This window comes from Euprymna scolopes, chromosome 25, assembly GCF_053919585.1.
Source record: "Euprymna scolopes isolate OS-2025 chromosome 25, ASM5391958v1, whole genome shotgun sequence".
Classification (NCBI taxonomy): Eukaryota; Metazoa; Mollusca; class Cephalopoda; order Sepiida; family Sepiolidae; genus Euprymna; species Euprymna scolopes.
Genome location: NC_136506.1, coordinates 70,429,055 through 70,456,554, shown reverse-complemented (window position 1 = coordinate 70,456,554; position 27,500 = coordinate 70,429,055). Strand labels below are relative to the sequence as shown.

General features: G+C 38.5%; 1 protein-coding gene and 1 pseudogene across 1 annotated transcript in view; one reads left to right on the top strand and one right to left on the bottom strand.

Annotated features, from left to right (window-relative positions):
* LOC145247429 (kinesin-like protein KIF25) overlaps window positions 1–27,500 on the bottom strand; it is a 446,897-nt gene that overhangs the window by 110,180 nt on the left and 309,217 nt on the right. Inside the window, exon 9 of the mRNA XM_080109187.1 lies at window positions 1,816–1,965. Coding sequence (XP_079965313.1) covers window positions 1,816–1,965 — 150 coding nt within the window. The remainder of the gene's footprint in view (window positions 1–1,815; window positions 1,966–27,500) is intronic.
* On the top strand, window positions 23,401–23,517 carry LOC145247734 (5S ribosomal RNA; annotated as a pseudogene).

The window sequence follows — 27,500 nt, the reverse complement described above, 5'->3', positions numbered from 1 at the left end:
TGTATAATGTACGTTGCTTGTCGTTCATAATTGTCAATTGTTTTGTATAATGAACGTTGCTTGTCGTTCATAATTGTCAATTGTTTTGTATAATGTACGTTCTTGTCGTTCATAATTGTCAATTGTTTTGTATAATATACGTTGCTTGTCGTTCATAATTTTCAATTGTTTCGTATAATGTACTTGCTTGTCGTTCATAATTGTCAATTGTTTTGTATACTATACGTTGGTTATCGTTCATAATTATCAAGTGTTTTGTATAATGTACGTTGCTTGTCGTTCATAATTGTTTTGTATTATGTGCGTTGCTTGTCGTTCATAAATGTCAACTGTTTTGTATAATGTACGTTGCTTGTCGTTCATAATTGTCAATTGTTTTGTATAATGTACTGCTTGTCGTTCATAATTGTCAATTGTTTTGTATAATGTACGTTGCTTATCGTCCATAATTGCCAACTGTTTTGTATAATGTACGTTGCTTATCGTCCATAATTGTCAATTGTTTTGTATAATGTACGTTGCTTGTCGTTCATAATTGTCAATTGTTTTGTATAATGAACGTTGCTTGTCGTTCATAATTGTCAATTGTTTTGTATAATGTACGTTCTTGTCGTTCATAATTGTCAATTGTTTTGTATAATATACGTTGCTTGTCGTTCATAATTTTCAATTGTTTCGTATAATGTACTTGCTTGTCGTTCATAATTGTCAATTGTTTTGTATACTATACGTTGGTTATCGTTCATAATTATCAAGTGTTTTGTATAATGTACGTTGCTTGTCGTTCATAATTGTTTTGTATTATGTGCGTTGCTTGTCGTTCATAAATGTCAATTGTTTTGTATAATGTACGTTGCTTGTCGTTCATAAATGTCAATTGTTTTGTATAATGTACGTTGCTTGTCGTTCATAATTGTCAATTGTTTTGTATAATGTACGTTGCTTGTCGTTCATAATTGTCAATTGTTTTGTATAATGTACGTTGCTTGTCGTTCATAATTGTCAATTGTTTTGTATAATGTACGTTGCTTGTCGTTCATAATTGTCAATTGTTTTGTATAATGTACGTTTCTTATTATTCATAATTGTCAATTATTTTGTATAATATACGTTGCTTGTTGTTCATAATTTCAATTGTTTTAATAAATGTCGTACGCAAAAAAGTGTGACACAAATTCATGATATTTCATTTAAGTTTATTACCTCTATCTTGTAATTAAATTTAAAAAATATGTGGATTCCTTCTACCATGCTAGAAAAATTACTCACACCAGAGAGTAATCTATATCATTACAAAATCCATTTGCCCATACCTGCCTCATCCCTAGTCTCTTACTCTTAGACAAGGTCCATAAAAAGTGTCCAACCTAATAGGTCCTGCACTGTCTACCAAACTTCTTCCTCTGTCCTATCACCATAATGTTACATTTCTGTGCCTGTATTACAAGCACTTGAATTAATTGTGCTCTGATGGACTCATAGTAATTACACCTTCTTGAAGTACATACTCCCGTCTAACCCCACAAACAACAAAATCTCACCCCTTTACTGTTGAAGTCTCTAGATGCCAGAAACCTTTCTACTCTAATGATTTATTCTCCAGGAGTGGTAGACTTTGGAATTCCTTTCCCGCTTCCTACTTCTCTTACTTTACTAAACCGGAGGAGTTTGAATATAATGGAAACAGACCTCTCACTGCTCAACTTTCCACAGTCCGTGTTAGACATGGTCCCAAATAGTAGGTCCTTACATTCCAAGTGGCAATATGTCTTGTTTGGGGTGAAAAAGAGTATAAAATGTTTGAGATGTTCTTACCTAAACAGTTCCCTCATGGCTCGAGGTATAACTCCTTCGTTCGGCTGGGCTTCATGACTTAAATTGTAATTTTCATTCTTATGGCTTCCTAGCATCGTGTGCGTCTTTCCACTTCCCGTCTGTCCATATGCCATTATACAGACATTGTACCTGATAAGAAAAATAAGAACATAAAAATAAGAATCCTATATTTTGATTGTTTCATACTAACACTCAAATATATAAAGTAAAGTTAGCCTCTTTGTGAGATTTTGTTCATTAAAAACTAGCACATAAAATATAATAAGAATTAACAATATAAAAAATGGCGCTCTTTTCTAAGGTTGTGAGATGATGGACGGGCGGAGGTTAATGACACAAACTGACATCCTAGAGGTTCCAAGTTCAAATCCAGTTTGTTCCACCAAATCACTTTCACTTTGGATGTTAGCAACCTTCACATGGTCCCTCTTGTAAGTACCCAATGTCTTTCTAGAAAGATTTCTGACTATAAAAATATCTGGGAAACCAATGCCAACTATTAAATCTTTGGATTCATATGATATGATGACATTTTCCAAAGTCGACGTCTCATATGATCAGGTACTTTTTTAATCATAAGAGATTGCTAGTCGTTTTTGGTGACAGAAACCGCTATTCGCCTCTAACATTGACACATGAGTAGGTTGCTCAGTGAAAAGTGACACCAGGATGGTCGAAATACATCCACATTTTGTTTTTTTTTTACAAGGTGGTCACCACTTATCAAGGCCCGGAAGCCACTCACGGATAAGGGTTATTGTAAGTACAGTACGTTAGTGTGGATATTTAAAGTGTCTACTTAAGGGGGCGGTTCTCAGGAATTTGTTTACATTGACTTGAAGACATCCAAGTTGTAGTCAGGAGGGAAGCAGGCAGACGGAACAGAGTTCCACAGGCGTGCAGTTCTAAGAAAGAAGCTTTGTTCATGGAATCTACGTTTTGATTTAGGCATAGATAAAGAGTGGGGAAAGTTTTTGACAGTGGATTCAGCTAGACGGGTGTTTTTTGTAGTTTGTCAGAGCATTCACCATTAAAATACTTGTAAAAGAAGCAGAGGGATACAGCATTTCGTTAATGGGACAGAGGTTGAAGCTTTGATGACAGTTTAGGACCTATCAGGTTGGTGACTCTCTTTTGAGCCCTGTCCAGGAGCGAGAGACTAGTAACAGATGCACCAGCCCAAATGTGACAACAGGATGTTTTACAAAAAACAACATTTAACAGTTAAAGCAAAGTTCTCCACTTCCTTCTCGTTAAACTTTTCGACATGAACATAAAAATCTAGTGTTACAACAGGTATTTCCTTCTCATTTACGCTACTAGTTACTGCAAGACATTTTCCATATTTTTAAGGTTGACGGAGAAAATAATCTACCCTCTCCTCTTGGATAAAATAAACAGTTCAGATTGAAGTTTCGTATAGATTCCTAGGTTTGATATAAAGATTCCCAAGTGCAGCAAGATACACCGGAAGAAGGTTAGAGGTTACATCGGCAAAAAAAAAAAATGTGAGCATAACATCCAAGGTGAGAGCAGTAATCCAAATAATGCAAATACTATAAAGCTATTGACATTATTTTATGTTATGACGATTTACCCTATGATAATGGTGCTAACAAACAGTCGCTATGACCAATCCAGAAGCAATCTCGGACAACACATTACTTCTGTAATTTCTGCAAATATATATTCTTATTACCTACCTCCCTGTGGTCTTTTTTTTTTAAATTCCATTTTCACCCCAAACAAGGCACAGTGCCACATTAATGTAGGGAGCATAAGTTGCAGGATACTATGTAGGTAGTTGAGCAGCAAGATGTCTGTTCACATTACACTTGAACTTCTGCATGTCAGTACAGCTAGGAAAGCAGGAACCCGGAAGAGAGTTCCAAAGTCTAGCAGCTTTGGGAAAGAAACTAGTAGAAGGCTTTCTTACATCTAGGGATCTCTAATGTGTAAGGGTGGGATTTTGTTGCTTGTTGGGTTTGTCGGGAGTACTTACATCGAGGGGGTGCAAGGGCTTGTAGTTTGTTAGAGCATTCACCATTAAAATACTTGTAAAACAAGCAGAGGGATACAGCATTTCGTTAATGGGACAGAGGTTGAAGCTTTGATGACAGTTTAGGACCTATCAGGTTGGTGACTCTCTTTTGAGCCCTGTCCAGGAGCGAGATACTAGTAGCAGATGCACCAGCCCAAATGTGACAACAGTAATCCATACATAGGCAAATGGTGGCCTTGTAGAGATACAGGATACTTTCAGGCTTAAGTAGCTTTCTAGTATGATACAGAGATCCCACCTTCTTTGCAGCGGCCTTGGCAATGCTCTCAATGTATCTGTTCCAGCTTATGTTCCCTGTGAACGTTAAGCCAAGGAGTTTGAAAGAAGTATTTTCAGGTAATATATCTTTAGTCATAGCTATTTGTGGTTGAGAAGGTTTCTTGTAATTATTAAAGTAAACAAGCTTAGTCTTGGCAGCATTGAATATGACCATCCATTTTTGTCCTCATTCCAATACAGATTAGAGGTCATCCTCTAGTGTTTCTGCCATTTCCTTATGTATGTGTTCACTTGTTTTCCTTTCGTGTCTGTATAGAGAGTGGTGCCATCAGCAAATATACCCATCGCAGAAACAATTTTATCAGGGAGGTCACATATGAATAATAGGAATAATAAAGGTTCAAGGATAGACCCCTGAGGTACACCCGCATTTATATCATATTGTTTAGATGTTTCTTTTTGGCCATTGAGGCCACATCAGTAACAAAGTTTAAAAATAAATCTCTTCATTGTTTTTGTGGCCACATACTTCCATCAAATATTGATCGGCCATTTTGTAAAAGTGTTTTTGTTTTTTTACGAGTTAAGATTGTGCATAATGAGTGGGAAAGGTATCTATGATTAGAAAACATTTAAATAATTAATTAGTTAATCAAAATAATTGATTACTTAATTAAATAATTAATCAGTTTACTAAATTAATTAATTGATTAATAAAAATTATTAATTAGTTAATAAAATTAATTAACTGGTTAATCAATATAATGCATTAGATAATCAAATTAATCAATTAGTTAATACAAATTATTAATCAGTTAATCTAAATATTGGTTAATCAGAATAATTTATTAGTAACTTAAAATAATTAATAGGTTAATCGGAATAATTTATTAGTTAATCAAATAATTAATTAATTCATTCATTAAAATAATTAATTTATTAATCGAAATAATTGGTTAATCAGAATAATTAATTAGTAAATTAAAATAATTAATTGGTTAATCGGAATAATTTATTAGTTAATCAAAATAATTAATTAATTAATTAAAATAATTAATTAGTTAATGAAAATAATTAATTATTTAATCAAAATAATTAATTAGTTAATATGAATAATTAATTGGTTAATACAAACGATTACTTAGTTAATTAAAATAATTAATTGGTTAATCAAAATAATTACTTAGTTCATTAAAATAATTAATTGGTTAATCAAAATAATGCATTAGTTAATCAAAATAATAAATTGGTTAATCAAAATTACTAATACGTTCCTCAAAATAATTAATTATTTAATCAAAATAATTAATCGTTTAATAAAGTAATTTCTCATACAAATTTTGACTTTCATAGGATTTTTTAGCTTTTTATTATCTTACATTGATATTATTATTATTTTTATGGTTATATATCCTATTGCATTACTACAAGGATTCTTCCCGAATCCATAATGGTGGTAACAGATAATCGCAATTATCAATCCAGAAGAAGTTGGTATTTATTTGCTTCCCCACGTAAACAAAATATGACACAAGGTCGGTTTTTATGTGAGGTGAAGGGGGAGGGGAAGGGGATGGTACATATAGGGTTGCCCCTACATGTACCAACAACCAATTGCCACAAAGTGCAGCATCTGCCGGAACAGATGGTATTTATTTGCTCCCCCACCGAGCAAATTAGGCACAAGGCCGATTTTTAATGTGAGGAGTGAAGGGGAAATGGGAACCAACTCCCCGGGGAGTAGGGGAGTTGGATAGTGACAATTGGTATGAAGGGTTGCCCCTACATTGACCAAGGTCTTATATGTGAGGTTGCCCACACATATGGTCTTTGCTAGCAGTATCTGCCGGAACAGATGGTGTTTATTTGCTCCCCCACCGAGCAAATTAGGCACAAGGCCAATTTTTAATGTGAGGAGTGAAGGGAGGGGAAGGGAAAAAGGGGACCAGCTCCCGAGAGGTGGGAAATGGGAGCTGGTTAATGGTCAGGCATGTGGGGTTGCCCCCATATCTGGTCTTTGCTAGTCATAGCTAGTCATAGCTTGCAGTATCTGCCGGAACAGATGGCATTTATTTGCTCCCCCACCGAGCAAATTAGGCACAAGGCCGATTTTTAAAGTGAGGAGTGAAGGGGAAATGGGGACCAACTCCCCGGGGAGTAGGGGAGCTGGATAGTGACAATTGGTATGAAGGGTTACCCCTACATTGACCAAGGTCTTATATGTGGAGTTGCCCCCACATATGGTCTTTGCTAGCAGTATCTGCCGGAACAGATGGTATTTATTTGCTCCCCCACTGAGCAAATTAGACACAAGGCCGATTTTTAATGTGAGGAGTGATGGGGAAATGGGGACCAGCTCCCCGGGGAGTAGGGGAGCTGGATAGTGACAATTGGTATGAAGGGTTGCCCCTACATTGACCAAGGTCTTATATGTGAGGTCGCCCCCACATATGGTCTTTGCTTGCAGTATCTGCCGGAACAGATGGTATTTATTTGCTCCCCCACCGAGCAAATTAGGCACAAGGCCGGTTTTTAATGTGAGGAGTGAAGGGAGGGGGAAGGGAAAAAGGGGACCAGCTCCCGAGAGGTGGGAAATGGGAGCTGGTTAATGGTCAGGCATGTGGGGTTGCCCCCACATCTGGTCTTTGCTAGTCATAGCTAGTCATAGCTTGCAGTATCTGCCGGAACAGATGGTATTTATTTGCTCCCCCACCGAGCAAATTAGGCACAAGGCCAATTTTTAATGTGAGGAGTGAAGGGAGGGGGAAGGGAAAAAGGGGACCAGCTCCCGAGAGGTGGGAAATGGGAGCTGGTTAAAGGTCAGGCATGTGGGGTTGCCCCCACATCTGGTCTTTGCTAGTCATAGCTAGTCATAGCTAGTCATAGCTTGCAGTATCTGCCGGAACAGATGGTATTTATTTGCTCCCCCACTGAGCAAATTAGGCACAAGGCCGTTTTTAATGTGAGGTAAAAACCAGCTCCCCTAAAAGTAGGCAAAAAGGGGGCACTCTGGTTACCAAAAATAATAATTGTCCCAGTATAGAGGGTTTCCCCTCCATTGACTGGTACAAATTATCTTAAGTGCAGCATCTGCCGGAACAGATGGTATTTATTTGCTCCCCCACCGAGCAAATTAGGCACAAGGCCAATTTTTAATGTGAGGAGTGAAGGGAGGGGGAAGGGAAAAAGGGGACCAGCTCCCGAGAGGTGGGAAATGGGAGCTGGTTAAAGGTCAGGCATGTGGGGCTGCCCCCACATCTGGTCTTTGCTAGTCATAACTAGTCATAACTAGTCATAGCTTGCAGTATCTGCCGGAACAGATGGTATTTATTTGCTCCCCCACTGAGCAAATTAGGCACAAGGCCGTTTTTAATGTGAGGTAAAAACCAGCTCCCCTAAAAGTAGGCAAAAAGGGGGCACTCTGGTTACCAAAAATAATAATTGTCCCAGTATAGAGGGTTTCCCCTCCATTGACTGGTACAAATTATCTTAAGTGCAGCATCTGCCGGAACAGATGCTACACTTTGCTCTCAGCAAGTGCCAAGTAAAGGGCTGTAGGTGTTTCATCCAGAAGAAGTATCTGCCAACACATCACTTCTCTACTTTCTGCAAATGCATACTCTTGTAAACTCTACCCTCTTATTGTCTTATTTGCTATCAGCCCTCGAAGGCCACAACAATTGAAATATATGTTAAGATATAATTTATGGCTGACATTTCTGCATTCTTTTGAACTATTCTTTCAAACAAAAATTTTGTGTTTGAATTTTAATTTGATTTAAATCTCGGGAATAGCGGAATCTTCCAACGTTGGAAAATAGTTTTACTCAATTCACGCTCACTGACATTTAACAAAGCAACTCCCAAAGTTTTGATTTTTCACCTCATGACATTTTAAAGAAAGAATTGTGTACTTCACTCACAAATAGTGGAATGAGAGAAAATACATGAAATCCATATCTACTGTGAGGGGGTGGCGGTAGAATAAATAAAAAGAATTTGTTTAAATCATTTTGGATATTTTGTGTGGAAACTGTGGCCCGTAGGAAATGAAGACACACACACACACACACACACACACACACGCACGCACATACACACACACACACACACACACACATATATATATATATATATATATATATATATATATATATATATATATATACATAGTGCAAAATTTTGTTGAAAATTCAAAGACTCACGTTTTCTTTTTTATAACCTTCGTTTATTTCTGGGATTTTTTCCATTACAGCTGTTTCATTGATGAGTTGGCAATTTTACGATTTATGTTTCCATAAAAATATCCTGTCCCCACCAACTTCTTCAGATGTTTATCCATTAGATTTTTACAACAAAAGGTTTTTTTCCATGCTGGACATCGTATTCGAGTAAAAGGAAACTATTCCTTTTGTTGTAAAAATATAATGGATAAACATCTGAAGAAGTTGGTGGGGACAGGATATTTTTACGGAAACATAAATCGTAAAATTGCCAACTCATCAATGAAACAGCTGTAATGGAAAAAATCCAGGAAATAAACGAAGGTTATAAAAAAGAAAACGTGAGTCTTTGAATTTTCAACAAAATTTTGCACTATATATGCTCTGCCCCTATCAAATAGACACATTGAGCTTAACTCAAAATTAACGGTGACTGGTTTTAAAATAACAATCTAGACTCGTTACACGAAAACGGTATACATTGAAAGTAACGACATTTCAAAACCAAACAAAATATATATATATATATATATATATATATATATATATATATATATATATATATATATATATATGTCAGGTCATGTCATATGCTACTGGTACCATGTAACCCAGTACTACCTGCGTCATGGTCGGGTCACCAGTGACTAAACTGGTTCCCCCACCAGACTTGTTTGGTGAGGAGGGTGACTAGTCTCCTTGAAGGATTAAAAACAAGACCTTCCAAAGAGCGAATGAACCCTTTTTTCCAGGTCAACGGCCAACTAGCACCGTGTGTGTTTGTGTGTATGTATGTGTGTGTTGGGGTGGAGAGGGCTCTCGTAAGCCGTGGTGAAGGCAACCTTTCTAGGAGAAGCAAATCTCTGATGTAAAAAACCATAAAGCGGGAGACCAGTACCCGCATTAAGCTGGTCTGCAGTTGAACTTGTTGCTGGTTATCTTGCTCTTACGTGTTGCTGGATCTCAACATTTTGAACCGAGAGAGAGACTTAGCTGTCGTACAAAGCTAAACTGTAACATCATCTGTGTATAGATACTCCCTCAGTCATTTGTCTATTAAAATGGTCCTGTGGCAATGGAAGTCATTTTTGGGCTAATATCTGAGGGAGTGGCACTCGTTTGACAAGACGTTGCAATCATTATATATATATATATTATATATATATATATATATACATATATATACACATACATATATATATATATATATATATATATATATATATATATATATATATATATATATATATATATATATATATATAGTTAAAGCCGAAATTATTGGCACCCTTTCAATTTTTGAGTGTTTTGGAGAAAAAACATTTTTTCACTAATTATTTTTATTAACGTGTTTATGAACATTCATATCGACCATCTACAGGTCTCCTGAAACACTTTTAGTTTATTATAAAATATTCAAAATAAATATTATTAATGATAACAAAAACAGAAAAATTTAAATTTACTGGCATCAATGATTTTTATCATAGAATTCACGATATTTTATGCAAAATAATACTTGTTTATTATGATTTGGGTATTGCATCATCTTTTAGAACGTTCCAAAGCCTTCAATAAATAACGTGCATTAGTCACTTTATCAATAACACCGGACTGCAAAGATGGCTAAAATTAAGGAACACAATTTCGATGTTACACAGAAAATAGTATATACGCACATGAAAAGTAGTGGATACAAATCCATTTCTAAGCGTTTTGAAGTTCCTGTGTCAAGAGTGAGAAACATTATCAAAAAGTATGGTGTTTCCAATACGATTAAAAACTTGACGTGTCGAGGCCGTAAAAAGAAACTTTCTCCCAGAACTTTACGACAAGTCATTCGAGAAGTGTAAAAGGACCTGAAAACTACTGATAAGAAAGTAGTCCAACAATTGAGCGATCGAGGTATTGAAATTTCTGTTTCGACCTTGAGGAGGGCACTGAAGTCACACAGGATTCAGGAGTACCGACCAAGAAACATGTTAAAGTCCGCTTAGAGTTTGCACGGGAGTTTATTGACAAGGATTCAACTTTTGGGGGTTCAGTTTTATGGTCAGATGTTACTAAAATTGAACTTTTTGGCAGCAGAGATGTGTCATTAGTATGGCAGAAGAAAGGAGAAGCCTTCAACCCAAAGAATACAGTCCCTACGGTTAAGTATGGTGGAGGAAACCGTATGTTTTGGGGTTACTTTTCGGCCAATGGCACTGGAAAACTTATCACTGTAGATGGCATCATGAGGCAAGATCAATACATTAAAATATTGACTGAAAATCTGAAACCTTCTGCAAAAGCCCTTAGTCTTGGAACCAACTGGGTCTTCCAACAGGACAATGATCCAAAACATACGGCGAAATCGGTGAAGAAATGGCTTTTGGATAATGAAATAAACGTCCTCAAGTGGCCACGTCAAAGTGCGAACTTGAATCTAATGGAAAACTTGTGGGCTGTGATGAAGGCGAACGTGAAAAGAAGGAAACCAAGGAACCTGAGGGAATTAGAAGTTTTAACGTCGAAAACAACCATTACGATGCTATGGCAAAAATATCAGAATGTCCCTTTACATAGGTTAAATTTAGTTTTAAGTAAAAAAAAAAAAAACAAAGAAAAAAAACGATGTAAAATTCATTCAAAACAATTAGCTTCGTATATATATATATATATATATGTGTGTGTGTGTGTGTGTGTGTGTGTGTGTGTGTGTGTGTGTGTGTGTGTGTGTGTGTGTGTCATTTTTTTGTTAAAAACTAAAAACTGACTAAGGAATTATATACACACACTATATATATATATATATATATATATATATATATATATCTTTATTCGATTGGCAAAATTTTAGAAGTGAACCATCGCGTAAATTCAATCAACTAAAATAAGATGGAAAACGGGGTGAGGAAAAGGAAAAAAAAATGGGGCAAGTTACATGTAACACATGTACAATTCAATAAAATAAATAAGTCGATTTAAAACAAGATCGTTAAAATATACCCGAAGCGCTTTTCGTTCAGACTAACATTTTCAAGGGTCATAAGTCTGAAAATTATTATTTTTTAGAATATTTGGTAGTGGTATGGAGTAAGAGCGGAGAGGAGGTTAAAAAAAACAACCTAACTACCCAAATAATTCTAATTGAAGCCGGAGGTTTCTCTGCTTGCACAAAGTAGGGGGGCTGGCAATGATGGCAAGTGCTTCGAGGACAGACAGGTGGAACTTTGTACGTCCTCGGTACAAAACAGAAAAGCACTCCGGAGAGAAAACAAAATCGCACTCCTTTTTATCGATCAAGTGTTGGCCGATGGACGATTCTATCAGTTGAGATTTTCTGGTGGTAGGTTGATGATCTCGGATGAAACGGGGAACATGTTATATATATATATATATATATATATATATATATATATATATATATATATATATATATATATATATATATATATAATTATAAAACTTAAATGACTTTGTAACGAGCAATGTAACCCACTTTTCCGGTTTACAACATCCGGTTGCGCATGCGCGTATAAACATTAACCCATAACAACGTAAACAAATAAACACAAATCGCTTCTTTTGCAGATTTTGACCTGCGCATTGAAATATTAACGTTATTATTTCGAAATTATTATTTAACATGGGAAGAGTGGGGGTGTTTTGCAACTATTCTTTATTACAACTATACTGCCCCTATTTTCTTACAACTAAACACCATTAACCCGTTGACAAACATAAGAACAATTGTAGTAAAGCCAAGACTACTACTACTACTACTACTACTACTACTACTCTCTATCCGTCCCGTTTCCTTCATTCCTTCCTTCTTTTTTATTTTTTGTTTACATTTCTAGATACAAAATAGTTGTTTGAGAACGGTGAATTTGTTGACACATTGACTAATCTGCTTCAATATTAGTTTTATTTTATTTTATTTATTTAGGTTTTATTTTTTTGCTGCAGGTTTTATTATTTATTTATTTATTTATTTTTTTTTTTAGATTTTAAGTTTCTATAACCTGGTTGAAGGATTCTAATGTGGGTTTTTCATTCTTATATTTCTCATCGGTAAGTTCATGTTCGTTTTCGCTGCTAAGTGATTTTCGACGGCGTTCGATTCGTAGGAAAATCATGTTTAATTTTCGATTTTTGAGCGATTATTCGGAAAAATAGGTAAGTTTACACAAATAGGGAGGATTTTTTTTTTCATGTTTGAGTGATCCGTCCGTGATTTTTCATTTTAATATACTTTCATAGAAATGTTTCTGTCATGTCAAAAAAAAAGACTATTTTCTTTACGTCACAAGTGTCAGGATGATGCATTAATTCCATAGCTAATATAACAACAGGTCACGGGTAATCTAGTATATATATATATATATATATATATATATATATATATATATATATATATATATATATATATATATAGTTGAACAGTACTATATGTGTATACATATATATATATATATATATATATATATATATATATATATATATATATATATACATATAGTACTGTTTTGTTGTATCACAACTCCTCGGTGCGTCTAGATTAGCACCTTTTCCTAACCGTGGATTGAACCTACAACCATCGCGTTGATAGTCTGCAGTTCTAACTATTGGACCATGGATCGTAGATCGTAAACATCTCATCAAAATGTCTGTTAAATAAACATTCGCCCATTGCTTTTACAGTGCTTAAGCTGCTAGTTTGTTTACAAACAAACAAATAGTGAGTTCATGCTTTTTAAGAAATGGTAATATTCATTCATATATTTTTTAAGTGCTAGCTTATATTAATACAGTGTCACGTGAGCAAGGCGTTGCATTTGAAAAAGACTTAAAACTGTCCATTTAACACCCAGTGGACTTATAGCCCAGAGAGAGATTTCTACATCTCCAAGAAAAGGGGGAAATGATTTTTGAAAAGAAAAAGCGTTTGAGAAAGTTATCATACAAGCGAAAGCTAGCATGTCTTTAAAATTAAATAAATATCTCTTTTAAAGAAAAAATAAATCTTCTATCGTTTGACTTTTTAAGGAACTAGCATTTCCCGGGTGTTTGGAGGTGTGTGTTGAGCAAAAAAAAAAAAAAAGTGGTAATAGGAAGGCAGGCTCAAACCCGTACCACGAAGGCGGAAAAGAACGGGAGAAAAACGTGACATCTTTGCTGTTACGACCACCGCCAAACCGGAAAGGTTTAAATTAAGGCTAGACAATCGAAAAGAGGGGATGACTTTCGAAAATATCGGCGAAAAAAGCGACCCCCCCCTGTAGAAAAGTGCCAAGTTGAGGGTGAATAAATTAATGTTTTTAGCCAATTTTTCGGTATTTTTCGTCTGGAAGGATCGAACTTCAAAATGATACTGATCTTGTAAAAATCCGTCCCCTCTGTCGAAAGTTATAGACAGACAGGTAAACATATATACATAAATTTATATATTGGTAGCTCAAATTTTCCACCCAAACCGATTAAAAAGCTTGCCCTCTCTCTGAATACTCTTTATGTAAAATTTCAAATGTTTAGACCAGAAAGTGTCTGAGTAATTTGGTATTACCGCAGAGGTCATTTTTTTTTTAACTTTGACCCCTATTATGACCTCTTAACATTTATTGTTTTGGGCTCAAATCAAGTTATTAATTTAGATCCATGACCAAGAAACTTATATCTAAAATTTCAAGTGTTTAGACCCAAAATTGTCGGAGGAGTTTGGTAGAGATCTCCGAAAACCGATCAGAAAGATTTTCCCAAATCTCAGTACCCTGTATATTAAATTTCGAGTCTGTAGACTGAAAATTGATAAAGTTATTGCGTAGGGAAATGTACAAACACACACACACACACACACACACACATACACACACACATACACACGTACCCTTTTATAGATATATAGACTAGCATTTCAGCCCGGCGTTGCCCGGGTGGTTGGAGGTGTATTTTGAGCAAAAAAAAAAATGGCCAATTTTTTTAAAACTTTGACCCCTATTATGACCCCTTAAAATTTATTAATTTGGGTTCAAATCAAGTTATTAAGTTAGATCCATGTCCATGGAACCTATATCTCAAATTACAAGTGTGTAGATCCAAAATTGTCGGAGGAGTTTGGCAGAGTTCTCAAAGGTCAAATCGTTGAACTGTGACCCCTTAACAGCCAAATTTCTGGCCGAAAACCGATTACATAGATTTTCCCAAATCTCAGTATCCTGTATACCAAATTTCGAGTCTGTAGACTAAAAATTGACGAAGTTATTACGTAGGGAAATCATTACGTAGAAATCTGCATGAATGTAATTACACGTAATAATTAACTAAAGATCATCATCCCATAAGAAAACCGAAAAACTAATAGGGAATTAATTTAAATGAATGTTTAAAAGAATATGCAAATTAGCTAGATCTTTTATTAGTGAATGCAATTCCACAACCCATATATAAGAAAATTGTATCTTCTTTTCAAATAAATAGAAAAAAGCGTTGAGTTCGGCTGTGTTTTCGTTTTGCTGCTGTCCAAAGACCGGCTGCCGGTCCCTGTTGGGCGGGTGAGCCTTGTTTTTATTTTTCTGCCTCCCCGCGAGGCTATTAACTGTCTTGTTTACGAATTATTTCAGGTTGTCTCTTTTTCCGACTCGACCGGTCTGCGTCTGAGGTGGTTGTTCGAAGTCATATCCAACGGAAACTTCAGCCAGGCCAACCGGGAAGAAGACGCAGAGGAGGAGGGTAACTGGGCCGGGCTCCAGTAGTGCAGACATGCCTAGCCCGGGGTCCGGTTCCCAGAGGGGGCTTCGGCCACCTCTGAGCACCGGATTAGGCCTGGGAAAAAAAATTCTACCGCCACGTGGTCCGAGTTCCGACCCCCCGCCTAACCCGGTTTCTGGCGTTCGTGTCCCCGACACGCCCGCCGGTTCAGGCCCAGTAGACAGACCACTAGGATGGATTAGTGTTGACCCCCGCACAAAACTCGGTGTTGTCCCCCGCACCGCTAATCTAGGTGAATCGTTTGCGTTAGGCAACGACTCTCACGTAACTAGTCGTACTGCTGTTCCCGGCAGTAATAGTAGTAGCAGTAGATTTAGGCCAGCTGAAAGAGGTGTTCCGACTCGGTGGAATCACCCGAGGAAGAGGGCTTTAACTGTCAGCCCTCCCGCCCATGGGAGAACGGACCCCCTAGGGTCGGGAATTAAACCAGCAACCTCTGGAGATATCTCAATATTGAGGAACACCGAGTCAGAAAGATGTTTTCGAACGGGTTGCCGGACGACAGGGAAGAGGCCATTAACATGTTAACGCTTCTAGACGAACAGTTGAACGCCGCGAGGCAAGCCGACATAGAATTTAGTAGCAGCGACAGTAGCGCTGATGAATGCAACAGACAAGAACTGCTACTACGACAAGCGAGAAAGTCGCGTCAACGAGAAAGAAAGGGGGCTGCTCAGACTGAAAGAGAGAATGGGGCAGCTAGTGCCACAGCCACAAAAGAACCGGCACTGACCCCTAAACCGTCGTCCCCAAGGGAGAAGCCGGGAGAGTGGCCGACGTTGCCAGGGAGTTCACAAACAATAGACTCGTCCGGTTCTATTATTGCCCCGGGACAGAAATCACCGCTGTTAACAGTGTCACAGACGATAATATCAACACCGCAGACGGCCGCGGCGGCAGTGGTCAAAGATTGGGGCCCCCAGTTGCAACTAACTCCCGGGGATTACCGCCGGTTATTCGATACAAAATATAAGGATTTGACCGACGGTAATGTTATTAGAGTAGAACCGAAAACTATGAAAGAACTCTCAAAGAGAATAATATCGTTAGTCTCCATAGACACAAAGAAACGAGCGCTAACCGGTGTGCCGAAAGACGACATGGCGAAAATTCTGGGGGAATTAAATATCCCCGCAACCTATATCTGCCGTAGAAGCTATGCAGTGTGGGATTTACTACTGCCCAAAGAGGAAGATGCCGCCAATATATTCAAATCGGAACACACGTGGCGACATATTCGACTTAAGCCGGAATATTTAAGTAAGACGCGGACGAACGTGTCTATTTTGGGAGTCCCCTGTATTCTCGGCCCTGAGCAATTAGGGGCCTTTATGAGTCAATATGGTGACGTAGAGTCCGTCATTCCTGTCCGTGGTCCCCGTAACCTTATGCTAGGGGACTACAACCTAAAAATGCGTGTTGACAAGGAAGGATTACAAAACATTCCCCCCATGCTCAGGTGCGACATATGGTCGATGAGCATTATAGTAGAAGGTCGCAGGCCCCACTGTTGGAATTGTCAACAGCAGGGCCATATGGCACGGGAATGTCCGAAAAGAAACCCACAGACAGTAGTAGTAGTAGCAAAGCCGGCGGCAGTGGTACCAGCAGCCCCTGAGAAGCTAACCGGAGGGGGCAAAGAAGCAACAACGTCGGATGGCTGGACTACAATGGTAAAGAAGAATGGCAGAACCACCAAGACCCCCTCCACAAGAGAGCAGCCCCCTGAGGTACAAGGTCAGCCGATTCCCACAGTGTCGTCAACGGTCTCTTCCACCAACGTTACCATTAAAGAAGTTGTTAGCGGCCAGAACTGAATGCATCCGGTCTCCTCGTCTGACTCAGAAGGGGAGCACGATAAGGAAACGGCTACGGTGGTAGAGTACCAAGTGCCGAAAAAGGAAACTAAAAAGAAGGCGAGAAAAAACAAGGAGGCAGGGTCCCGTTCCCCGTCCCCTATGAATGTAGAGAAGACTGTCTCTACGGTGCAGCCACCCAAAACCCCTACCCTAACCTCATCGGCTGAACCAAAATCCCCATCCCTTTTCGATACCCCCCCAACCGGTGCCCGCTCGTTGTCCCGGGAGAAGCCGGCGACAAAAACCAACAGCGGTAGAAGAGCCGCCTCTGTATCTCCTGTAAGGAGTGAAAAGACGAAAAAGCTCCCCTACCTTCCTGGAGACCGGATTTGCGAAGTAGACCCCCTTCACGCTGACACGTATATAACGCAGCGCCATAGGGGCCTGATTAAGCCGCTTAGAGAAATGAAAATAATCGACGGGAAAAGTGTTACCAACCCTAAAAACTTCCCAGACGCCCCCCTAGTCATGACCTTTGTGCGCCATACAAAAACTGGACGCACGAAGGCCATGTGGAATATGATCGACGACGCCAGGGGGGCGATTCCAGATTTAAAGTTGGTGGAAGAGAGGCATGACTCCCTCGATCAGCTGGCGCCGAGATGCGAAGGTAGGGTTCCTATTTGCGTCCACCCTTGTTTGTATAGGGCCCTTAAATTAACGTTTCCCCTGGATGTCGGAGGTATTGCGCGAGACGGACGAGTAACGTCCGAGTTGCTTTCGGGCAACCTCGCCCAGTCCTGCGGCACCCTTTCTAGCAAAGACTTTAGGTCGGTGGTTGCGGATATCTAGACACAATGGCCACGTCCTTGAGCTTGTGTAGTTTGAACGTTAGGGGCATGAGGTGCCGAAGCAAAGCCGCTAGGGTACTGAGGAACCTCATGTCGATGAATATAGATGTGGCTGCGTTACAGGAGACTCACTACGATTGCGTTGACGATCATCGGGTGCTGGAGGGGCATTATGATGTCTTTTCAACATACGGTGAAAGTCAAAGTAGGGGGGTTTCTTTGTTAGTTAGGCGCACCCTTTCTGCAACGGTTAGCGTTGTTCACGCGGATGCTGATGGTAGACTGATCGTGGCCGATGTTGCCGTGGCAAATAGAGCGTTTCGAGTCGTCGTGGTGTATGCGCCCAATTGCGTATGGGAGCGGGTTTCCTTTTTCCGGCGGTTGGAGGTGTTTCTTGGGGGTTCGGAACGGTTAATACTAGTGGGTGATTGGAATGCCATCCTTGACCCCAGGGCAGATAAGGTGGGCGGGTCTAGCGGGACGGATGGGTGTGAAACCAGTCTGTCGGACCTGATGGCTAGATGCGATCTGGTAGACAGGTATCAGGTGGATCACCCGGGGCGGGAGACGTGGACGTGGCTCTCTAGCAGGCCTTCCGCTTCAAGTACTTACTTGGATCGGTTGTTAGTTAGAAGAGGCAACATAGAATACATATCTTGTCCCACGTTCCACTGGTTAGGCCACTCTGACCACAAACTACTTGTGGCCAGGTTAGACTTAGATAGCAACCCCAAGTTAGCTGGGTACTGGAAGTTAAATACCTCCCTACTGGAGATAGGTGACTTTCGGGAAAGGCTAACTAAACACATACAGAAGGGATTAGTGGGGGCGGTTACCGGGAGTAAGTGGTGGGTAAACGCCAAATCTAGCATTAGAGACTTCTCTGTCAAATATGGCCAACGCCTCGCGCTAGATAGGGCCAAGGCAGAGAAGCGTCTAGAGGATAGACTATCCCGGGCGGTGGCTGGGGGGGATTCCCTAGAAATAGGGTTAGCTAAGGCGGATCTGAGTCGTTTGGCTAGCGAGCGATATCAGGGCCAGGTAGTTAGGGCTAGAATTAAAAAGATGCCCAACGAAGCTGTGAATGTTGACAAAGCCGAACGAGTCTATTCGCTCGGGCGCAAATCGGATAACTACATTCGTAAAATTCAGAGCCCGGAAGGGGACTCCTTAGTGTCGGCTCGGGGGATTTGCGAGCGGTTTCAAGTGCACTTTGAAGATCTCTTTGCGCAGCTGTCCAGGCTCCGCGTCCAGGAGTTTGGCAACTATTTGGCTGGCTCGCCCCGCCTGGAGGCGGCCCGAGCGGCTGGTTGCGATGGTCGGGTTACAGAGTGTGAGGTCATAGCTGCTATGAAGCAGGTCGCCTATAACAGATCACCAGGACTGGATGGACTACCCTACGAACTTTACTTGAGGATGTCGCACATGTTTGTTCCAATTCTGACGGGTGTGTTTAACCACTGGTTTGACACGGGATCTATCCCGAGTCAGGTTACCAAAGGAGTGGTCACACTTCTGAAGAAGAACGATACACATGTTGGGGGGATAGATGATTTTAGGCCAATCACGTTGCTGAATACGGATTTAAAAATCCTGGCCCGAGTGCTGGCGAATCGTTTGCAGATTGTTATCGCTGACTTGGTCGAACCGGATCAGAATTAGCTGTGAACGGAAGATCAATTCAAAATAATTTGCATTTGATACGTACAGCCATAGAAAATTTAGAAGACGACACTGAAGCCGCGCTGATTAATTTGGATCAGTCCAAGGCGTTTGATAGGGCGGATCATCGTTTCCTGATGGCTGTTTTAGAGACCGCCGGATTTGGATCCGGCTTCTGCAGATGGATTTCCATTTTGTACGCTCGGCTGACGGCAGTTGTGCAGGTCAACGGGGTGCGGTCGGCGCCGTTCGCGGTTTCTCGGTCGGTGCGACAGGGGTGTCCGTTGTCGCCCTTGCTGTATGTCCTCGCACTGGAACCATTCCTTAGGAAAGTGAGGACCAGGGTGGCTGGACCGGCCCTGCGCGAAATTGCTCTTCCTGGCGGTGCGCGAGCCAGGGTTTCCGCGTTTGCCGATGATGTCACCGTATTTGTTTCGAGCGTCGTTGATATTATTACGGTGATTAAGGCTCTCAAGCGTTATGAACAAGTTACAGGGGCCGTAGTCAATCTCAGCAAATCCGTTGGCCTGAGGTTGGCCGCTTGGCGGGGCTCAAATGCTTTGCCTGGCGCATTTGTCTGGACGGATGGCCCGGTCCGTATTCTGGGTGTTTGGTTTGGACCCGGTCTATGTCTAGATAAGAACTGGTCGGAAGTACAGAGCAAGGTCGAAGCGTCTGTCAGGGTTTGGCTTCGAAGGGGATTGTCCCTTAAAGGTAGGGCGGAGGCATGCGCCACTTATGTGTTTCCGCTGATCCTTTACCGATTGGCTGTACTTCCTCTGCCTGCGGTCCGCATGGCGGCCTTAACGTGTGCGCTCTTCTTACTGTTGTGGAATGAGCGATGGCCGCTTGTCCGTAGACAGGTCTGTACTCAACGTCTTGAAGATGGGGGCCTGGGGATACCTGACCTGGCTAGCCACAAAAATGCCGAAAGGTTGGCGTTCCTGGGTAGAACTCTGATTGAGGAGTCTGATTGGGGTCCCGCGGTCGGTGCAGCTTTTCCCGACCTTATCCCCAATCATTTAATTGAATGCCAAAGAAGGCCGAGAGGGCAATCAAGATTCTTCAACGAATGCCGAAATGCGCTTAGAGCGATGCCAGGGTCCTTGGACCTTGCACAGCCTAGAAGGGCATTATATCGGGGATTAGTGGTGGGGACCGCTTCGGACCCGCTTGGGGAGCGGCTGCAGTTGTCGGAGGGGGAGGTTCGCTCTCTGTGGAATTGGGCGCCAGGCCGGGGATACCTTAACAATTCCGAATTTTCCCTGACCTGGCGATTGGTTAGAAACGCTCTACCCCTCAATGACATATTGTTTAGAATTGGTATGGTATTTAGTCCCTTTTGTCCACGGTGCGACGAAGATAGCTTAGAAACCGTAGAACATGCTTTTTATACTTGTTCCAAGCTCCGTGAATTCTGGGAGTATGTCAGTGAGGTCACGGCTCGCATCGTCCCCGATCAGGTGACGATCCTGGATTTAGCATCCGTTGTCTACAACGCAGATCCCTTGTGGCCTAGGGAGGAACGAATGGTGTTCCTAGCGACCTTGGCCGTAGCTAGACTGGTAGTGTGGGTTTCACGCATAGAGATAGGGCGTGGGGGGGAGCCACCTTCTCATCGGGATCTGATTTTGTATTTTAAACACCAACTTAAAATCAAAATCAGATGCGATAGAAGGAGGTTATCTCGCTCACAGTTTAGTAGGAGGTGGATTCACACCGCTAATTTATGTGCGTTTGTACGAAACAAGCTTGAGTACGTGTTCCCTGCCTAGGCATGGCACACGCCGACCGTAAAAGCAACCCCCAGACCAGATCAAGATAATCCCGTAGTGGATCAATCCCTTAGCTAGTTGGTATAAATGAGTTCCATGTCCCCAATTTTTATTTTTAGGTGTTAGGATACCTCCAAAGAAGCCCAGTCCTGATTAATTTATTTTAGTCCCAACCCGTCCCGATGTTATTTTTCTTGGAGGTCACCGAATATCCCTTTCCCCCCCCCCCTTTATTTTGTCCGTAGCTGTGCCCACTCCCTCTTAGGAAGTGCTCCCTTGTTTTCGGCCGATACCGGAAAACAGGAAGCATTTCAAAATCAAATAGGTAAGGGTGGGTCAGTACTAACACATTCACCGTTTAACGTTTTATTTGGTTCATTTATTTTTCATTACTGTTATTTTTCTTTATTTTGGGGTGTTTTTAAGACTCTCATTATCCCCGCCCATCATCCGCATATATCATACACATCACAATTTCATCCGCATATATCATACACATCACAATTTCCATTTTGTCATTATTTCATTGTAAATATAAAGTCAAAAAAAAAAAAAAAAAAAAAAAAAAAGCCATTGTATATAATTTTATTGTTAAAAAAAAAAAAAAAAAATTGTACATATTGTCATCTGGGGCTTTAAGTAGATCCAACTCCTAGAGTGAATGCGGTATTGTGGTGATTGCAACTAGTGATAGGGAATAGACAAGTGGACGACCCCCGACACCCATCTTCCCCCCACACCCTTTCTGGCCTCATGCCACATTTAAAAAGAATTAGTTGCCTGTTTTATATAATTTTAACCCTAAAATTCTGTAAAATTTGTGATTTTTCTTCTTAAATAAATATTTAAATAAATAGAAAAGAGGGTTTTTAATATGAATAGCAATACACACAAAAGAAAAACGAATTCATAGGAATATATATATATATATATATATATATATATATATATATATATAATAAATATTTATAAAGCTCTACTTAATACTGCTCGATTTAAAAAAAAATGGTTTAAGTTAATTTTAGAAATACATTTGAACTTTTTTAATTAACATTTATATAGGATGAAACACAGAAAATTCTGTGTAGCTTAATTGACATGTATATTTTCAGAACTTATTGCCTTTATTTATATATATACATATATTACATATATATACATATATTACATATATATACATATATATATTGCATATGTATGCATACATATAATATATATATATATATTGATTGATTTTGCGCCACGAAATTGTAAATGTCAATTGAATTAAAGGAATAAATAATAAAATGGTCAATATAATGAATTTTGGAGTATAGTTTTTTGTCATTTATTGCCAATATATATATATATATATATATATATATATATATAATATTATTGTTATTATTATTAATAATAATAACAATAATTCATATATCAACGTAAAATGTTATAATGAGATATAATATTTTGTGTCGATTTTCAATATTTACTTCAACAGTGCTCACTATATGAGTAGAGTTAGGTAGCAATTTATGAAAATATATTAATGGCATTAAACTACATAGAGGTTTCCGTGTTTCATCCTTGTTTGAAATCGTTAGGCTAAAATGCATGGACTTTGTGTTATCGAATGTTTACTCTAGCTTACTATTCAGTACTTCGTCTCCTTTCCCTCAGTTTTGTATACGATTGAAGCCTTTTTTTAGTAAATGTGTCGAATTAATAAATGACCTTATTTTAAAACATGCGTGCTTGGAGTACCTTTTCTGTTTTAGTTTATTTTGTTATTTAATTATTTTATTTTATTTTTATTACGTATAGTTATCCTAAAGTAGCGTTTATTCTGTGCATACAGTCGCTTCTACAGATTTTGGGGGTGAGGCGTCTTAAAAGTTTAGAATTTCAAATTTCTCATTCAGACATAATCTTCACAGGTCATCTAAATTTGTATAGGTACTGGCTTGTTGTACTATTTTCCACTTGATTATTGGCTAACGTATGTATGCTTTCTTTAAGCTCCCATTAAGTGCTGTTTTTATTTAACGTTTCCTATTATTCTGTATTTATCTATGGCCGTAAAATTTTGTTTCAAAATTTAGAGAGGCTATACTCAATAACACGAAGTACTAGGTGAGTATGACCATCCTAGATTTTAAAAGCATTAAAAATATTGCTGCTTGTGTAGATTGGTGATCTTTTAAACCAACACATTTCAGGTGAAAATATCATTAGGTACTTATATATGGCATAATTGCGTTGACACACCGGTTCTCATCAGATCACCGAAGTTAAGCAACGTTGAGCCTGATTAGTGTCAGATGGGTGACCATTTGGGAATTCTGGGCGCTGTATGTGCTCTCCGCCTATCTCGGCATTTGTTTCCAGTCGTCCTGTACATGCACTTCACTTGCCACTGGTATTTTACAATGTCGACTCAGGAGATGTGTGGTTGGAGATTGTGCACCTCTTGCCACAAAAATTTCACGCGCAGACACCCCTACATGGGTATCCATAGTCTGTCAAAGACTGAAGGAGCCTGTGTGTGTATTATTATGTACTTACATGTCGTGTCAAACTTAGTATAAATTCGAAAAATTATGAAAAATGATCCAGTAAAAAAAATAATTACAAGTGAAAATCGTATTTATTTGAATCATCGAATTTTATTGTATGTTTTAATGTGTAAGAGTTGTGCGACCAATTAAGTATGACAATCAAGAGAAATAACCATTTACTTAAATTGACTTAAATTAAGGGTTAGCTATTTTTAATTACAGAACGGAATTGTGGATCATTTTTAATTAAAAATACATCTAGCACATGTTGTACAGGATCACTTTTCGAAAATATTTGAATTTATACTTGTTAAAATGTTTTTGATTACTGGTGAGGGTATGGCTCTAATGATTTCGACGATCGTTTTTATAACCACGGTTATGACAACCAACCAATCAGAAGCTTTGAACGTTATTATACAAAATACTGAATTTTGGATTCAATTCAGTTCGATGTCAACCTGTCTCAAAACGACTGTATCGTGACTACATTGATTCTTCGCCATCATCTTTGTTACTAAGAATTACTCAACACTACATTGATTCTTCGCCGCCATCTTTGTTACTAAGAATTACTCAACACTACATTGATTCTTCGCCGCCATCTTTGTTACTAAGAATTACTCAACACTCGAAATCGTGACTGCATTGATTCTTCGCCGATTTGATTCACTGTCGCCATCTTTGTTCAACATAATGTCCCAACACTTAACAATACTAATTGAGAAATAATATAAAAGTACGTAATAATGTTTTCACCAGAAATGCGTTTGCTTAAAAGATCACCACTCTACACAAGCACGAAAATATTTGCTCACTTTGTTTCTAGTTATAATGCAATATAACTATTCAGTATTTTCTTGTCACGTTTTCTGAGTTACAATCGTTATATGCCGGCAAAATGCAAAGGTTATCTCATCTTGGTTTATAAACATTATCTGCAAAATATTCGAACACATTAGGTGAAATGCGGAAGTATGCATCGATAATGGCACTTTGATACAAATAACATTTGATTTAGGGGCCATTACTGTAAACGCATGAATGTACTCAAATGCTATGCCTTCCTGCTAATGGATGAAATACCTTATCTATCCAGTGTGCGTGGCATATATAAAAGCAAGGAAACATCATTGGTTATGAAGGAGAGTGAAAAGTGCACATTAGGTTTACTTTTCGGCAGCCTTGTAACTCTCACTCTCCTTATTTTGTCCTTTAGTCCTCACATTCAGTGAGCGATGTTTCTGATAAAGTGGAAAGAATTGCTGTTTTCTGGTTGGTAAATTATCCATTTCACACTTATGGTTGGCTCGTTTTTAACCTTGAAGTAACATTTTTTAGCGCTTTGCATTAAGGGGCTTCATGCCGGCTCTGGAGCGATTTTTTTTTTTTTTTGTTTTTGTTTTTTGTTTTTTTGTTTTTTGTTTTTTGCGTTTTTTTGTTTTTTTAAAGCTTCTTTCTAAATGGCATCCATACTGAATTATGGCCCAAATAACCCCAGTCTTATGCATTGTTTTTTTTTTTTTTTTTTTTTTTTTTTTTTCATTTTAAAATATCATATATAAGCGTATTTTACGACCAGGCAAGGCCGGGCTGCCTCCTAGTTTAAAAATAAAACCACTTGATCAATTTATATGATATTTGGAATATGAAACTTTTTTTTTCATCACCGATTGCATTCATTATTTCTTTATTTTTTTTTTTTTTTCAATATAGGGGGAATTCTGAACAAGAATCTAATAATTTATATATAAAAAAATTTAATTGCTAAGAGTTTATATGACTATCTTAGTAATGTATCTAGATATATAATGAGTACTAACACTGGTGAGGCATTTTTTTTTTCGTCATTTTTGATGAAAGGTATTCATTTTTTTTTTTAATTTTCTTCCTTTGAAGATTGTAATGTTGGGTCTGAAGCAGCCAAACCAGCTGCCAACATTGCCCTGCTTTTTATTGAAACAAGCCGAGAGCTCTTTTAAGTATTCTCGTTGTTCCCTTAATTGCATGAATAAATAACACACCATGATTCTGATAAACTGATTTTAAGATTTCCATCTTATTATTCACACACTTTGTTTTTCTCTTGCCATTTTTATATGTGCCATTTTTTATGTGCCATTTTTATATGTACCATTTTTATATGTACCATTTTTACATGTGCCATTTTTACATGTGCTATTTTTATATGTGATATTTTTACCGGGACATTTTTTTACCTTTCATATATATATATATATATATATATATATATATATATATATATGATGATGATGTCGATTTGTCAACATCATCATCATCATCATTATCTACCGTAGAAGTGTGAGTCTCAAACAAACTTTTTATTTTAAAAAAAAGTCCAAGCGTCTTTAATACATATTAGTTGGATTGTTGTTTTCGTTTCATTCGTATGTGGATTTATTTGTAAAATAATGAGTGAATTTGGCAACATCATCATTATCTACTGCAGAAGTGTGTGTCCTAGCTAAAAGTGCTTTATTGGCAACCATGCATATAAAGTGCGCATTTTTTTTTAGTTGCCGCAATTACCCCTGGATTTGGTGCAATTACCCCAAAGGATGATATATATATATATATATATATATATATATATATATATATATATATATATATATATATATATATTAGTGTTGTGACGATTAATTGAGAATCGGAAAGATTGGAACTTTATGGGGTATTTGAAGTGGTACCAGAATCAGAAAAATTGGTGTCTATTTTCCGATGCCAAAAACGATTCCTTTAATTATCTTTTTTTTTATTTTGTTTAATATAAAGTCTTCCACTGCTGGTAGGAAATAGAACTTGAATGCCTACTAGACACTATCCTCGAGTGGCTAGTGTCTCTCTGTACAGAAGTTTGTCAGGACAACCTGACATGAGGATACTTTTTCCTACAAGAAAACCCTGACTAAATATTCAAAATCACATAGTATTCGCTGCCCCAATAAGATCTCCTCGGTCTGCTTAACCTACACTGGCTTTTACAAGGAATGGTGCACCTGCTCCAAGTGATGGTTTTTTTTTTACACAGTGATCACCACTTATCAAGGCCCGGGAGCCACTCAGGGACAAGGGTTATTGAAAGTACATTTTTTTTTACACAGTGATCACCACTTATCAAGGCCCGGGAGCCACTCAGGGATAAGGGTTATTGCAAGTACATTACGTTAGTGTGGAGATTTGATGAAGTGTTTACTTAAGGGGGCGGTTCATTAGGAATTTGTTAACATTGGACTTGAAGACATCCAAGTTGTAGTCCGGTGGGAAGCAGGCAGACGGAACAGAGTTCCACAGGCGTGCAGTTCTAAGAAAGAACATTGTTACCTCAAGTAAAAGCACAAAGCTGAATACTCCACCAAAGCAGATGAATTATTGTCCTGGAATCCAGTAAGACCAAGAGACCAAAACGGAAGATATAATGCAACATATTTAAATGATCAATTGGGGAGAGGAAAATTATGTTCTCAATTTCTTTATTAACTCCGGGTTTGAGAGATACAGAACTTTTATGGAACATTCGAATATCTATGTATCTCATGTAGAGTTCAAGTGTTAGCCCCAGGTCGTAGGCCCCTTGATTTCTGAGAACTCCGACTGAAGTAAAATAAAACTAAAAAGTAGTAATAATAAAATAATAAACGTTTATGGATGTTAAACTTCTATAGATCATCCCCCCCCACACAAGTTTGTTTTTACGTTTGAGAAAATATATACACATTTAACATATTTGTAAAGTAATTGCGAAAAATAACTATAGTTAAA